The 16,602-nt window shown below is 46.5% G+C and overlaps 1 protein-coding gene across 3 annotated transcripts in view; it reads left to right on the top strand.

Moving 5' to 3' along the window:
* The first annotated feature begins 404 nt into the window (after positions 1 to 404).
* Positions 405 to 16,602, top strand: part of LOC118103648 (neural cell adhesion molecule 2) — a 248,823-nt gene continuing 232,625 nt past the window's right edge. The window contains exon 1 of one of the 3 annotated variants that reach the window (XM_047339009.1): positions 405 to 811. In XM_047339009.1, the coding sequence (XP_047194965.1) occupies positions 760 to 811 (52 nt within the window). In that variant the 5' untranslated portion in view covers positions 405 to 759. The remainder of the gene's footprint in view (positions 812 to 16,602) is intronic. The other 2 variants (XM_047339008.1, XM_035150791.2) reach the window with 2 other exon arrangements.

Genomic DNA, 16,602 nt, shown 5'->3' with positions numbered 1-16,602 from the left:
CGGATGTGGAGATGCTACTGTGCACCCTGTACGTATACAATGGGCGAGAGCTCGTGAACGTGGCTCCAGAGGAGGCTTACGGACACTTGGATGACACCACAGGAGCAGTATGGAGGGTATGTTAGATAGTTTTTTTACGTTGGAAGAATCAAAACACTCAAACACTTCACCCACCGCCTCCATCGGCATAGCGGTGAGTAGATGATGGGTGAATCTTCATTTTTGGGTGAACTATCCCTTTAACATGGACGAGCAGGTGGTGCTGCTCCTATAGGAGGGGGCAGTCCAGGGGCCCAAGGAGCTCACAGATATCAGAACAAGTATTCCTGGCTGTAGGATTTCAAGATTGGCTCTTCTCTTTGCACTCAAACCTCCCCCTGCTCTGACTTCTGCAAGATGTGTGTTTTTTTTTTAAATACAACTGCAAACAAATCCGAACATGTCCTCATAGATCTCCTTGTTTGTCTTCCAACCAACAGCTTCTAACGGCGAGGCTTTGGAGAGAGGAGAGAAGTGAGAAGGAAGGAGGGGGGGGGGGGGAGTGTTCGCTCCTCGGCGCAGAGCGAGGCGCGGTGGACGAGCGGGGAGCCGGGAGCGCGCGTAAAGGAAGGAAGGGAAAGGAAGGAGACCGAGGCTCATCAGTCGCCAGCGGAGCCCCAGACGGCGGATGAGCGGAGCCGAGTACGTGTGCGTCGTCGCCCTTGTCGTTTCCCACAGCAGCCGAAAGCAGCGTCCGGCCGCCCGGAGCCTGCCCGCAACATGATGCTCCAACTCCTCCACCTCCTCGGGATGCTCGTCTGCAGCGGCCAAGGTAAGAGACGCGTGCGTGCGTGCGTGCAAGTCAACCACCCTCCCGGGGGGGGGGCTCGGTTGACTTTGTGGACAAGTTGAGTGCGTTCTTTTTTTTTTGATTTTTTGTATATGCTCATCGTGATCTGCAGAGGGAGCGAGCAAGCTGCTGCTGAGGAGAGAGAGAAAGAGAGAGAGAGACAGATGAGGGGGCGAGAGAGCTTGGGCATGAGAGGGGAGTGGGAGAGAGAGTGAGAGAGAGGGCTGGATTGTTTAACTGGACGTTGTTTTGTAATTGAGGCACGTCCTGCAGGGGCCACAATGCTTTCTCACTGAAAAGGGGGATTATGATGGGGGTCCTTCTCCTTTTTCTTGCAAGTGGCCGAGCTGTTCAGACACACACCCTGCACTCCTCGGACACACACTGTTATCCCCATCACGCGACACTGCTTATCCATTAGTTTATTCTGCGTGTGTTTTGGGTGCTGCCTTTATGGTGCTGCGTTATTTCTGTGCGCACGGTTCTCCAGTCGCAAGGAGCCGCGTCCTACAACCGGATTTAATCTTCCAACTCAAACTGGAGACATTCACCTGAGTTGCATATTCTTATCACTGTAGGAAAAAAACGCAGTAGATGGAAGATCAGGGTGTGTGTGTGTGTGTGTGGTGCGCAGCCTGTGCGTAATCAAGCCCCGATGTGCTCCGGAAAGTTTGGAAATACGAGCTCCCATTTGTGACACGCTCCTCCGTTAATTAGGTTTCATGTGCGTGGGGCACCTGCTTCGCATGATTGCGCGATGATTGTCTTGTGCGCGCGTCCGTGTGTGCGCGCTCGCGTGCGTGTGCGTGTGTGTGTGTGTGTGTGTGTTGGCTCCAGGCTCGTGGGAAATGGAGACGTTACCTGAGTGACTGCTGCTAACAAAAGCATTGATTGAAAGCGTGGTGCACAGTCGCCTCTGGCCCGTGTTTGTGTGCGTATTTCTGTCCATTACGCGCGGCGCGTTGCCACAAAGGTGTCCTGCATGCACTGCGAAACAAAACCACCCCACTCCTGCAGCTTCTGATTCAGAGCAAATCCAATAATTACCCACAGCATGAGTTTTTTTAATTTCCGAACTGATGCATGTCATAAAGGCTTGTTTATCCCCAAAAGAAATTGCAACAAGTTGAATTGCATCCATGTTAGAACCCCCCCCCCCACACACACACACTTATTTACAGCAAACAAAACGTCCAAAGACTTAAGAGAAAAGAGGGAGTCGTCACATGGACATTTTTTTGCAGTGTTGCCATGGGTTCCTGGCGCACAACGGCAGGTGGGGGTAGAGCGCTGCAAAGTGGCACCAAGAGTGAGCTGCTGGTAGTTAAAGCATGTTGCATCTCATTCATCCACACTGCCTCTCTGGGTCCTCCAGGGTAGTGGGTCTCAATGGGGGGGGGTCCTTGAGGAGGTTTCAAAGGGTCCCACAGTCGCAAATGGAGAATCTCAGATACATATTTTACAATAGTTTTGCAGTATAGGGGAATGTGTTAAAATGACTATGAATGTTAATACCAGGGCCGTCTGACTCTGCAACAGTATTATTGTAATGCTTGTGAGAAAGAAGGATGTGTATAAGTTGGAGGAGGTGGAGATTTCTGAGGTAAATCTGCATCAGATGGGTCCACGTGGTTTATTTAGGTGGTTTGTGGCATGGAAACAGAAGCAGACCCTCAGGAGGCCCAGTTTGATCACCCTCGACATTTAGAAAGGACAATGACATACTTGTAATTCATATTTACAGCACGTCAGTCAGTCGAATGTTGATGACAGAGAGGAAGAGGAGGAGAATGATGCGTTCACAGAATTGGGGATTTGTATTTTTGATTTATCGTCGTGTCCCATCGATGTAAGACAAAGAGGCCCAAACCGGATCAGTCACCGCTCTGCCACTTTCCCTCTGTTACAACACCGTTACATCATCTCGCCAACCGATTTTCATTCTCATCATGTTTTCCATGATAGCACGGTTCACACAAATTGACCTCTTAGACAAAGCTATAATGTGATGGTAAGGGGGGGTGCTGAGATGAAGGTGCCTGAGCAGGATTCTTAAATGTCACAGCAGGGCTTTGGGGGTAAGGACCCAGAACCGGTTTTCTTTGCTTTCACCGATTCATGACAGCAGCTTGGTGATTTTTTTTCCCTGGCAGGAGTCAGCGAGGTGCTTTGCCTCCCACCACACTAACTCTGCAGATATCCTCTGTTCTACCCCCTCCGGCTTGTGAAAGAAAAACATTTGCTTTTGAAGTCCCAGCTCACCGTCTACCCCGCTCTCGAGTATGCATCCTTGAAGGTTTATGCATTTGGCTTTTTACCGAACGCTTAGCACAATGAATTATATGCTTGCTTGGGTTCACCCGGGACTCGCCGATGTGATGTTAAGTGGCGTAATTAAGATTTCTGTATCTCTTGGGGGATGTCAGAGGCTCAGGGTTTTAAAGATTTATACCCCTGCGCTTAAGTGTCTCTCATTGCACCCGGAGCCTGCGCTTAAGCATGTGTTTGAGGTTTGCTTACATCCTGTAGCCCTGGTTTATGTGCATGCTCACATGAGTAAGCAAAAATGCACGGGCACACACACACACACACACACACACACACACACACACACACACACACACACACACTTACACTCAGCCTCAAACCATTCAAATGAATCATCGGTCAAATATTCATGAGGCTCGTGCAGATTTTCTCTATTTTTTTTCCTTTTTCAGAAATTCACTCCTCTAGTCTTGCAGGAAGCAAACTATACCCCTTTAAGTTTGTGTTTACCTCCACTTCCTGCTTTGTTGAGAACCTGATCCTGGAGCAATGCGATGCTTAACACCAGGCCACACCAATCACAAACTCGTATTAAAGACATACAAAGCTGCTCAGAGAAGAAATGGCCTGTGTCTTAGTCCTGCAAGGTGGAATTGATTGCATTATTTGATTAATAGACTAGGACGGAGAGCACACTCATAGAGAGCCCGTGTACATATGAAAATGAAATCGCCCCCTCGAGGCAGCAGCGTATGAGAAATCAATTTAAGGAACGACTAGAGTCAGCAGGCCTGGGAATTGTACAAAGGGCAATTTTAGTGTTATGGAAACGCTATTTATTTGCCTGTAAGTTTTTTGATTTCTCATGTGTGCCCTTTAGCGCTCGATTCCGCCGAGTTCCTGTCTTAGCATTGGATTTGTGCATTTGCAAGTGTTATTTTCTAAACACCTGGATGCATGAGAATAGCAGCGCCAAACGTTCGGCGCCGCAGGGCTTGTTGTCAGCTCGCTGCGAATGAAGTGGCAGAACCGTAGATCAGAGCATCTGCTTGAAGGGACTGTTAACGCTTCACAGAAAGACGCCCACCAAATGACCACAGAGAGATGAAAACGACCGCAGAGACAAAGCGCACCACAAAGGGACTGGAAACGACCACCGAGAGGCACAGAGGAACCGCAACTAGGCACGAAATGACAACGAAAATGGCCAAAACAACCGAAAACAGACACAAAGGGAGCACAAAGAGGAACAAAAGGATTACTAAAGGACCGAATGAGACTCAGAATGACTACAGGGACTTAAAGAGACAGAACAACAACAGCAAAAAAACTAAATGACTACAAAGAGGCGCAGAACAATTTCAGACACACAAAACAACCACAAAGAGACGCCAGTGGGACAAAAAAATGGCTTTAAATCGAAGCAAGATGACTTTAAAAAGACACAGAATGACCACAGAGATGGAAAACAACCACAAAGAGAGACATTATTACCACAGAGAGACGCAAAACAACCATATAAAGACCAAAAACGACCACAAAGAGACACAAAACAACCACAAAGATATATGTAATGACCATATTGATGCAAAACTACTACATCGTCTACATCCAAAGCCCAGTTTGTCTCCGTATCCTTCCACGTCGGTCCTTCATTGGGAAGTTATAGGTTCACAACCCGAAAACGACATGAACTGCTTTGCTCAAGGGTAGTTTGGAGAGCTCCGTGTTCACGCTGTGCAGCTATCAGCTCACAGCTCCGTTAACAGGATTAGCATCAGGGATTAAGGGACCTCTGCAGGAAACGAATTCATCCTCACTCGAGGACGTATTGTGCGTTAATGACACATGTTTGGGCTTTTTCGCCAATAGCAGAAATACTAAGCGTTGAGATGATACTAAAACAAGCTCTAGTAGGTGAACATTGGGCTTTTTTCTTTATCGTAAAAAAAACGGCAGCATGTTCAATGATGCCCTGTGCCAACCTTGGTCTATTTTCACTCAAATCACCCATTATTATCATGGAAATTCTCCTCGGGGAGTCTGTCCCAACCAGGAGCCAAGAAAGTGTAGATACACTGAGGGGGTTCTGGCCTCGCTCATTATATTCTATCTCCGTAATCACAGGGAGGCAAAAAAATTGGGAAGGACGCGGCGAGCAACAAGAAGATTTATACGGCGGCAGGAAGCGAGGATGAGATAATGTTTAAAAATTCATTCAGTCCAAGTGAGTCTGATTGCATCTAGTTAAATTGCATTGCCAGTAGATTGAATCAAACCTCGCGGAGTTGCACCGTCCCAAAATTAATAAAATGTAATCGAATCCCGTCGAGATGGAGGCAAATGAAGCCGGAGTGACGTGATTGGAGGAGGCAGCTGCTGCATGTTGCCATGTGGGTTTGTCTACTGTTGTGGTGCGAGACAAGCGGGGGGGGGGACCCTTTTGGCTCCTGCCCGTGTGTGTCCTGCCAGTCTAAATGCCAGTCTAACTAGGCTAATGGGCCGAGCCAGGACGCCAGGGTGACAACAGAATCCGTGGGCACGCTGGCTGACGGACAGACGGGTGCACGGTCTTCCTCTCCTGTTGCTGCACTTCTATTTCTGCAGCCTGCTCCTGCACAGCCTACCTCACTGTCAGGTTCAGGCACCAGCAGAAGAAGAGCAGGGGGATCAGAGAAGTGGCAGAAGGGCTTCAGAACCACTTGGGTTTTTTATTTGACCCACTTAGACCATATTCATAATACACTTAGGGTCTGCTTGGGATATATAACTTTATTCAAACACAAAATGATATTGTGAAACGCATTTTCCTTCTTTTTTTTTTATTTGTACACAAGTATGCTTTGGAGATGGCAGTTTAGATGGGTGCAAATGTATTATCAGATGTGTTGAATTCACTGTGAATCATTTTTAATTTCTCTACACCACCACTGTCAGAATATGATTAACACTTGCAACATTAATGACTGAGGTCCTTGGGAAAAAGAGTCGGCCGCGACGAATGCACTGCAAAAGCTTTATAGAGTTTCTTCAAATGTAAAATGTGTTTTACTCTGAATGTGAAATGTGAGTTGATTTGGTTCTTTTTTTCCCCGAGTTCTGTTTCAGGAGGAGCTCTTTGCAATTACCATTCCCTCGCCGTACCTCATTTGTTTACTTATTAAAATGTATTTATTCTTTGTTGCTGATGCGGTCTGTAAGTAAAACAGGCAAGTCTTCAAAACAAAGCATTTACAATCCTGGTTTTGACTAACTTTTTTGATGATAAGGATTTTTTGGGGGCCAGATGCTGATATTGGGCAGTGAAAAAGTTCTTATTATAAAAAGAAAACACAAATACAACCAATATTAGTCTGTCTCTACAGTGCATACCAGTTTATTGTAATGCAGTTACAGTTCTACATCAACTCTCCCAGCTACACCATTGGAATGATGATTAACTGAGGTGTTAATGACAATACACAGATGATGTTTTCAACAGTTTCTCTTGCGTATTCCATTCACTGCCGGTCTTGTAGTTCTGCCAGTTGTTTCCCAGAGTGTGCTGGGCTGCCGATTTTTTATTATTTTCCTTTTAAAAACAGAAAACTGGGATTGTGATTGATAGTCCATGTGCAAAATGTCAGTTTGGCCCTTTAAGAGAAGAATTGCGGTTGCCCGAGAGTGACTGGGAGATGAGGACTGAATTTATACAGTAGGACAGATGTGGTTAGCCGACGCACGCACGGAAATAATGACACCTCTTTTTCAGTCGTTGTGAAAAGGAGTTTTTCATGTACTGCAGCCGGGGCGAAGTATTGGAGAGCGACCAAGACAGTGACGGATGAAATTTCGGGCTCCTGAAGGCACCGTGATTGACGCAGACGGACGACAGGGAAGAGGTGGGGGGATGACAGATTAACGGACAGCTGAATGCGCTCGCGGCAAGACACCGATAGAACCATAAGAAAGAGGAGCCATCCATCGACGAGCCAAAGAACGATACATTTCTTTTTCAACTTCTCCCCGGCCGGGACGTGTGCATTACGTCGATTGAGCATTAGTGTGGGGCTGCAGAGGCTGTCGGACGCCTACATGGTCCATCAGCGTGATTGAAAAGGGGACTAATGCTAATTGTAGCCGCACTGGCTCGCAGACATTCAAGATAGAGATGGAGGCTGTTGGAAACATCTATCAATGAGATGAGGTGAGCGAGGGAGTGGCTGTTAATAGCTCAAACTACTTTAATCTGCGTGTTTGTGTGAAGGAAATGCTTCGGATTATCAAACTATAATATAGTTATTAAGAAGTGAGTGAAAAATGTCCATAGCTCGCAATTAACAAGAAAAAAGTTTGAAAAGTTTCAAGGTTACAAAACTGGAATGCAGCCGGTTTTATAATCTTGTTTAGTTATTCTCTTTTCACCCTTCGTTCCTTGTTATAAATATTTCCAACTGTAGACTTGTTTACTCAGGTGAAGTTTGGTGTTTGGGTGACATTCACTGTTCGAGGAATTTGGATTCTCGTCTCGAATTAAAAGACAAATAAGCTTCTGCAGAAAAACAATATGTCTCGGCAAGAGTTTCATTTTCGCTCCTGGTACCGAAATTGTAGGTATTTTATAAAAATACAAAATCACTTCCTCAGCAGATAGAAGATTGGAATTGAAGACGTTCAAGTATGTCTTGTCTTCGAGCGCTTTAACGACTCCTTCCCCTTCTTGTGCCCGTTGAATTTAAAAACAAGTTTCTGGAGGCTTTGAGGATGATGTGATCCATATTGTTTTTCATGTCTCCTCGTGGGAGTTTTGGCCGCTATCTTGGATGGAGAGCAAAATGGAGGTGACTAGAAACGAGATAAGGCAGAGTGGAGGAAGGTCTCTGGTGGCCCTGGAATTGGGGACGTTGTCACCACGTAGTCGGGATCTTATACCCCCCAAAGTAATACAAACTCACAGCAACCAATAGATTCAGTCAATTTATATGCTGTATAAATGAACCGTGCTGTGGCTGTTAACTGAATGTTGTGTGTCTCTCTCATGGCTGGCATCAGCTGTGGCTCTTTTCTCTGCTGCCCTTGCAGTTTCCCCTTTGGGCTTTTCCACGATTAAATTATCTTCCGCCGTAGTGCATTGTGTTGTATCCATCATATTTCCCCGTATCCATCCGTCCATTCATCCACCCATCCAGACAGTGGTCCCTTGGCTTGTCATTCCTGCTGCTTAATTACGCCAAATTGTGATTTATGGACTCTCGGGTGAATAGCGAGTGGTCCCGTTGCCCACCCGCCCGAGGTGATCAGTCCAGCTGCCAATCAAACCTCACAATGGTCTTGTAAACAAGGGGGCGGGGACAGTGTAAACCATATCCTGGTTTAACCCCCCTCTTGCTGGTACTTCCCAGCAGCAAGACGACTTCAGCTCGTCCAGCGTTCCCCCCCCCACGGGATCGGCGCTGCTTGGAAATGATGCACAGGCCAGATCTTGAAAACAGGGATCAATCTTCTCCGATTTCTTGCCCCGGTGGCCAACATGCTTGTTTATCTCTTGATGAGAAATAGATGAGAGGGAGAGGGGGGAGAGAGAGTGAGCGACAGATGAGAGGGAAAGAGGGGGTGAAGGACGGAGGAGGAGGTGGAGGAGGGACACTTGAGATGTGGTCGCAGTGCAGCGGAATGACTCGCAGTGAGGCCAAACAGCCTCTGCTCCCTTGATTGCCTCTCCATGCCAGACAATCTTCAAAGGGAATCTCCTAATGCAATGTGGGCCAGCTTATTTTTGTTTCTATCTCTTCTCATTTGACTCCCTCTCTCCTCCACTCCCCCTCCTTTCATTTCTCCCCTCTTTTCATGTTGCTTGCTCTGTTTCGTGTTACGCCCACACTAGTCTCATCACCGGCGTCTGCTGGGGGAAGATATCCCGCTCTCCCCTACGTGGGAAGCTTTTCAAGCGTCACCCGAGTTTAGCGTTATTTGCTCGGAAGGCTAATGATGTTTGTTGTTGTGCTGCTCAATATAGTTATTACACCTATGGATTTTATGCTACTCGACTCCCCCGCCACACAACAGTGGTCAGGACTTTTTTTCCCCAAGTATAGTTGTTTCAGGATTGCTCCGTCAAGCGTGTGATTGTCTCTCAAAGTCATAATGATCATCGCTCAAGCACTCATCAGGCGCAGCAGGCAAACTGTAGGCGTGTTTTTAATTACTTTGTATATCGGCACAACTTCACATCACCCCTTGTTTGCCTGCTCCCCCGATGTGGGCACCCTGGGATTGTTGTCTTCCCGCCCACATTCCGGAGAGGTCCCAAGGACGCGCGCCTCCGTGGGAATACACAAAGCATTTCTCTGTAATTAAAGAAGCTGTCTTATCTGTACTCGGATCGGATGGTGTGTTTACTGACATTCTGGCTCTCCTGGCAAAAATATGCCTCTGCACGTGTCAGTCCCAGTCCTTCTCCTCCTTTTGAAATCAGTGGAAACCACATGAGGGCTGAGGGTATTTTTGGATAGACTTCTATTTCCTACCTACTAAACCTCATATTCCATCGCCTGTCTTTCTTCAGCGGCTGCACTGGAAGGCTGAACTCAAGGATTTTCATACTTTATTCGTGCTCTAGTCCAAAAAACAAGGAATACCTCAAATCCACAGTTGTTTGTCGCTAATTGGACCTCATTGGCTTTGCCTGTGCATATTGAAAAGTAGAGCGATGGTTGGAAGAAGCAAAAGGAAGAAGGTTTACTGGAGGAGTGCCAGTGTTGGCCATCCTTTCATGTGAATGCATGTGCTTCAGGGCTTGAGTCTTAAGAGAGCCGTGTGATCTCGCTCATGCCTTTGTAGCCAGTAGGTTCGTGTTGAAAAGCCTGATTGTAACAAGCGGCACAGCGACCAAAACACGGAGCAAAAATCCTTGATCGTAACGGCTAAAGATTCTGCAGCATATTGGATTTTGTGTCCAACTGATTCACAATTAGAAAGATGTGCTTAGAGGTTGTTTATTCGTCCAACTTTTTTGCAACAATTTGCAGCAGCTCATAAAACTCCACCTCCGCTATCTTGTTAGCTCGGCATTCCTCTCGTGGTTATACTTCAACAGGAATCAGATTAGATTTCGGAGAGCACGCCATGTTACAGGAACTGTGTATTCCCGCCAAGCTAACGCCTGTGTACTGCTCCAAGAGCCGTGATTACTTTTATTTCACGCTGCTCTTCATCCGTCCCGCAAAGCCCGCAGTGGGCAACCGGAGGAATGATAGATCGTCTCGGCACTCGAGGTGAAAGCCGAAGCCGCCGACGTGGAGAAACATTGCAACGCGGGCCCCTCAGTCAATAAGCAACAGGAGTCTTTGCTGGAAGCTGCAAAGGGGATGCGGTAGTGACTGTGGCAGCTCTCTCCCCGAGGAGGCGGCCTAAGCCACAAATTAATAGAGCGCTCCCACATGATCGGGGAGTTTCATTTGGAACCGTCACGCTACATAAAGCCCCACAGAAATGAGGAGCTCACTGAGGTTCCCCCCCCCCTCTACCTCCCAAAGAGACCCCAAATAACCTGTATGATTGTTGCCCGCTGCTACCCCACCTTCTTTTCACCTCACTCCCGAAAACCCCCTGAGCAAAACTGGTTACTGCAACTAATTGTGTCCCTTGTTTTGCAGGCTGGAATCTCAAGAATACAAATCTGAGCTTTCCTGTCCTACAAAATACTTCCTGTGTTAAAATCTAGAGAAAGCTATAAATGATAGGGATTGAAAATATGGGGAAAAGAGTTTAATGTAATCTTGGAGCCCTGATTTATTGGCAAACGCATTTCAAGTGCATGTTTGCATACTTTGCATTTCTTAAAAAAATGTTTCACTCTTCCACACAGAAACCAACAAACATTTGTTTAATAACGCCGTGAAATTCCTGGTGACAAACGTGGAGAGTGGTGCGCCCCCCCCGAGGCCCCGCTCCACTCTTATCATTCTCTTCGCAACGCCCGAGATTCGACACAGCAACCGACGCAGCGCTCTCGCTGCAAAACGCGCCTCCGAGCGAGGATTAACTTCCTGACTAATCACTCAACTCACCGGACACAAAGCACAGAGGGCTGATTCATATTTTCTCCGTCTGCTTCATCAAAAAATTGGCGTGGAATATTTGCTTGTGCGGTAACATACCAATATATATGTGGAGAGAATAACCTTATCATCTTTTTGTCTCGGTTAAACAATTTTTAGGGGGGGGGAAACATCATATTATATTACCAAGTTATTCTTTTTGCGTGCTTGACAAGATGTTAAATATATTTGTTAGAGGTATGAATCTGCAATGTCAGTCTGATGATTGGTTTGTTCAGCACTTTGCTTCACTTTCAAATATCCAAACAACAATGAAATGGATTGTAAATTTGACACAGACTTTGGTTTCACTCTTGTGCCACCATCAGATAAAATAATCTGTTTCCTGTGAAATTTGGCATAAACATTTATGTGCCCCTCAGGATGAAACGAGTAACTTCAGTGATTTCCTGACTTTTCTGCCACCAGCAGGTCAAACCTATGATTTAGTTATGACCAAATAGCTTTAAAGTGTATTGTCCTCCCGCTGTTTATTTTCATTCTCGCATGTCAACTCTGAGTTAAATTAGCTTCTTCCCAGTATGATTTTATTTGTCTCTTCTCTCGAATCAGCAAAGAGTAACAATTTCTATGTTTCTATATATTTTCTGGTGATGTTTTAGTTTGGGCGGGCATAGTGGCATTGTGGCATAGTGGTTCAGTGGCTAAAACAGCAAAAATGTCCCCTGTTTGAGCCCCTGGTCTGTGTGGAGTTTGCATGTGTTCCCCGTGTTTGTGTGGGTCTCTCACACGGCCGATTACTCTTCTACATAACCAACTCATCAGTGTAGTTAGTTTACCGATCCTTTAAGTTGAATGCATAACTTTTTGAAAGATAAACCCGCGCGCAGCCTCCCTCTCCGTCATCAGCCTTGGGCCAGGTGGCTACACAGACGGAGGCCGATGTTGCACGGCGAGAAAAATCTCAGTTTACATCTGACCACTTATCAAAAAAAAATCCCCCAAATAAAACAGACCCTGGATTGTAAGGAACATCCGCAAAAGCTTTACATTGTTGGATTGAATGGAATCATATGACATGACTTCAGGGGATTTAATGTCCATTGTGCACAAGGTCAAATACATTTATTCTTCACAACTCCACCTAGAATCATCATATTGTACATAAATATGCAATTATATAAAACATGCCATATGCATTTCATTACCACTGCGACTCCTTATGCTGTTTTCCAGAGAAGCAGCGCAGTGGAGCAATCTTCCCAACACCGCCGGCTTGGCCCTATTGATCTGTTGTTTCGGAGAGGAGCAAACAATTTTGCTTTTCTCTTCCACTTTGGTCCTCCTCCTCCCAGGAACGAGTATCTTTTAGTTCTGTGAATACCAATCACTGCTCTCTGCCCCTTTCCACCTGAGCTGTTGCAGGAAAAAAAATCACTCAACAAAGGATCATGTTTCCAGAGCTACAATTATCGCTCGAGTCAAAACGGAGTTAAGAATTGTGCTGATTGACGTATCTTTTACTTTTACTTTGTCAGCCTCAAACATAAAAGCCCTGGAAATATAACTGACATTTACTTTGTATTAACAGGACGAGGAGGTATCGCTCTGCTCCCACAAACAGTTTCCTAACCCCGCTTTCTGAGCGCAGCTCTTACATAACCGCTCACTTCTATGACCTCAGAAAACGGGGAGCAGTAAGACAAAGTCGCTACAGTGTTCTCGGTTGCACCACGCCTCCAAAAACAAATCCATTTGTTATGCGGCGAGGTGCAACACACCGGGTTTTTTGCGGGGACTTGAAAGTGTTCTCTGTGATGAAGAGCGCGGAGCCCGGCGTGACGCGGGGGCCCGGGCTTCGGCGGATGCTGTGTCACACCAAGGTTGTTTAATGGGAGTCTTTTGCCTGTTATAGATCTGGGGGACGTGACTTGGAGGCTCTAGCACCTGAGCGCTGCATCATAGCGACAGGGGCTGCTTAATGTGTGTGTGTGTGTGTGTGTGTGTGTGTCTGTGTGCGGAGGGTATGAGCTGATCTAAAGCTCATGGGTCATCCCACTGTGAAGTCTGACACTGTTTGCGAGTAAATCAAATATGATTCTTGCAAGGAGCTGCTAAAGTGGAAAATGAGTTTTAGGGGGATAGATTGCTGTGTGTGTGTGTGTGTGTGTGTGTGTGCGTGCGTGCGCCTGTATTTATTTCAGGATTCTGCTTACTCTTTGATTTTCGCTGTTTTGGGTTTTGCCCCTTTCTAGCTCAAGGCTCCGAGTGTTGAGTGAAGACGCAGCGCCTGTATCTGCCTGCATCAGCAAAACAATATGCAAAGCAACGTGCACGCAGGCGGAGTCGAACACACGCACATTTAACATATCCTGCGTCTCATACTTCACCCCAGCTTGAAATCTGGGGATAATTGCAGTGGTTTTAATTTGATGTTCGGCCACGTGATGCGTGTCCCTGCGATGACAGGCAAATCGGATGAGTGGGGGAGAGGAAGCTCAAGCATTGAATCAAAGTGGGGACCTCCCAGCTAGCAGGTGATTATGGTTCAATCAGAATACCTTGGCGGGATTCCTACTTCGGTAAATGATCATGAGAAGGGCCCGATAGTCCATCAGCGGCACAGAGGGAGGGAGATGCACTCTGTGTGCGCGTGCTCGACATACTCGGCCAAGTGAGGTGACTTATTCTTGCCACAATGAGCTGCAGAGCTCCTGCAGGTTTCGGGAGAGGTTGTAGAAAGGCACGAGGAATCAACATTTGACAAGGAAGAGCTTACTCCTCAGCTCTGTGCTCCAATCAGCACTTGTCTTCTTTCCGATTATTTCACAATCCCGGGGTAATCCTGTGCGTTATAGAGCAGCCGGTGTGTGATTTGGTGTGCTGATTATGTGACGGCATGTGGAAGGTGCGTGTTGCTGTGTGAGCCGTGGCGTGGCACAAAGCAGCTTGACATCTGAGCGGCAGGAAATCAGCCGCTCCCGCCTCGGCAGGAGCCGTAAGACGCTTTTAAATGTCACGTTTTGTGACACTTGATCTTGTAACGCGATTTCACCCGTCGCTGTCTGTTGAAGAAACAGTCATGATATTGAACCTGCACCCTCGGCTGTACTGTGTTCACCTCGTGACCAAACCCGGCCAATTGAAAGTATAAGTGTGACGGGGCTGCAGAAGGTGAGAGGAGTCGACCGATCTGTTGTTACAATCCATTTTTCTGTTTTCATCGAACAGTCGTTCAAGCGCTCTGACCACAGGAGTCGACTCAACACTGCGCGATTGTTTGTGTCCGTGTGTAAACAAAAGCACATTTTCCCATTTCACCCGAGTGAGAGTCATGCGAAGAGTCCCTGCGTCAGCGCAGGAGACGGAGAGGGTGGCTATTGTTTGCTGTCCAGGGCAAGAGATGCTATCGCCGCTAATCTACTGACTGGGTTATTGTGCCGCGAGCTGCCAGGAGAGACGGCAGCGCTTCATATGAGGCTCGGTGAGGGCCTGTTGGAAGGAGCAGGGCGTGTGACAGTGTGGGTACTGGGTGATCTGTGTGTGTGTGTGTGTATGTGTGTGCTCTGGGTTATGAGAGAGAATGACGCTGAGTGTGATGACCTTCCAGTTATTGGCAGCCAGGCTCTCTCTGTGCTGTGTTTGAACACCAGGACTGCCACCGACCCCGAGCCGTTGTTACATATTGCAAAGCTGCACCTGGTGGCAGTTTCGCGAAGGTCAACAACTTAAACTGTGTTTTCAATAAAAGGGAAAGAAAAGTGCTGACATTTTAGAAAATCAGCTCTTTTATATGTACTAATTTGCATGTCAGATCTACCAAGCATTATTGGTATTGGTATTATTTCTTTAAATCTAATTTCCCAGCACGGAAGTCTAATTGGTGCCTGAAAGCCTTCGCCACACTATCATAATAAAATTCAGGGGAAGATTCTGCTTTATTTGCTTCATGCTTCAACCCGAAAGGTTGCAGATCTAAGCTGTTCAACTTCTTAGATGATTGAGTAGCTTTAGCTTCTCGGTGTTGAGAATTTTTAGCTTGTCTCTGTTAGAACCTTTGTTACCTCAGTTGTTTGTTAGTTAGTTAGCAGGATTACGCAAAAAACTACTGGACGGAAGAACACTTGGATGTGATGTGGGATCCTGGATCACGGGGCCTATCAAGGATTTTTTTTTCAATTTCAAAAACATTATGAGAGAGGGTTGTTTTCAAATTTTTCATTGATTCTGCAGATTTCGATAACTGTGTGTCAATCTTAAATAATTCAGATGTATTTGAGGGGCTGTTACTGATGAGTGTGGGCAATTTCTTGCGGATTCAAACGGAAATCTGTATCTAGTGGATTTAAATGTGGCTTCTTAAGGCTAGAAACCTGTAACTACTACCAATGTGTTGCTGAGAAACTTAATGTGACCTTTTCTATAAGGCTTGTTTTATTTTAAGGGGACTATTTGGCCTTGGCGGAGGTATGCGCTCAACTCTGTGCAATTCTAGTATGATATGATAATGTATTGAATATGTTGTTAGGATCGAACATGCAATTTGAAGTCATCAACTTACTCTTACCCCTTTAAGGAAATCGTGATCAGCAGTTTGTACTATTTTCCGTCATCGACTAGGCCAAAAGATTTATTGATTGAGAAATCGGCGCTGAAAAGAGTCATTACTGCAGCCCCAGACGTGACCTCAGCACGGTCGCTTCCGTCCTCGCGCTGAATTATTGCCTGCACGAGACAGCAGGTGCATGTGGATTTATTCACGTGTCGTCCACATGTTGGGACCGCTCAGTTCATCTTCGTGTTCAATTCCTCCCTCAGTCGTGTCAGGCTGACGTACACAAGAAGGCGAGGAGAATCAATGGCGAGGGCGTGCGAGTGAACCGCATCAGCTCGCTCCCATCGCTCAAATTCCACGTGGAGGTCATTATCATCCTCTTTGCATTTTTATTGCCTCATCACACAAATTAAAAATGGAAATAAACCACGGGCATGCGTGTAAACTATATAAAATCTATGACTCCACTTGAGGATTATATGAAGGTATAAACAACCTAATTTGTAGTGGCTTTACAAGACAGTGAGATTGTGTGTGTGTGTGTGTGTGTGTGTGTGTGTGTGTGTGTGTGTGTGTGTGTGTGTGTGTGTGTGTGTGTCCCCTTCAGGCCCTTGATTGGTTGTACAGTATTTGAGTACCAAAGGCATGTGGCTGACGGCTCTATTTGAAACTGAGTGTGTGTGTGTGTGTGTGCGTGCGTGTGATGTGCATAGACCCATGTGAACAAGTGATTTATGGGCTGTTTTTAATCAGGCAGTAGAAAATGTTATTAGACAGCCTCCTCGCGTGCCCTCCGCCTGCAAATGAGCCGGCCCCCGCTGCACCCTGGGATAGCCGCCTGTAATTAGTTCTGGGAACTCACCTGTTACTGAGCGAGATTGAGGGAACGGGGGAGGGAGGGAGGGAGGGAA

This window comes from Hippoglossus stenolepis, chromosome 24, assembly GCF_022539355.2.
Source record: "Hippoglossus stenolepis isolate QCI-W04-F060 chromosome 24, HSTE1.2, whole genome shotgun sequence".
Taxonomy (NCBI): domain Eukaryota; kingdom Metazoa; phylum Chordata; class Actinopteri; order Pleuronectiformes; family Pleuronectidae; genus Hippoglossus; species Hippoglossus stenolepis.
Note: the sequence above shows the minus strand (reverse complement) of the source record. Positions and strands in the feature narration are given on the sequence as shown.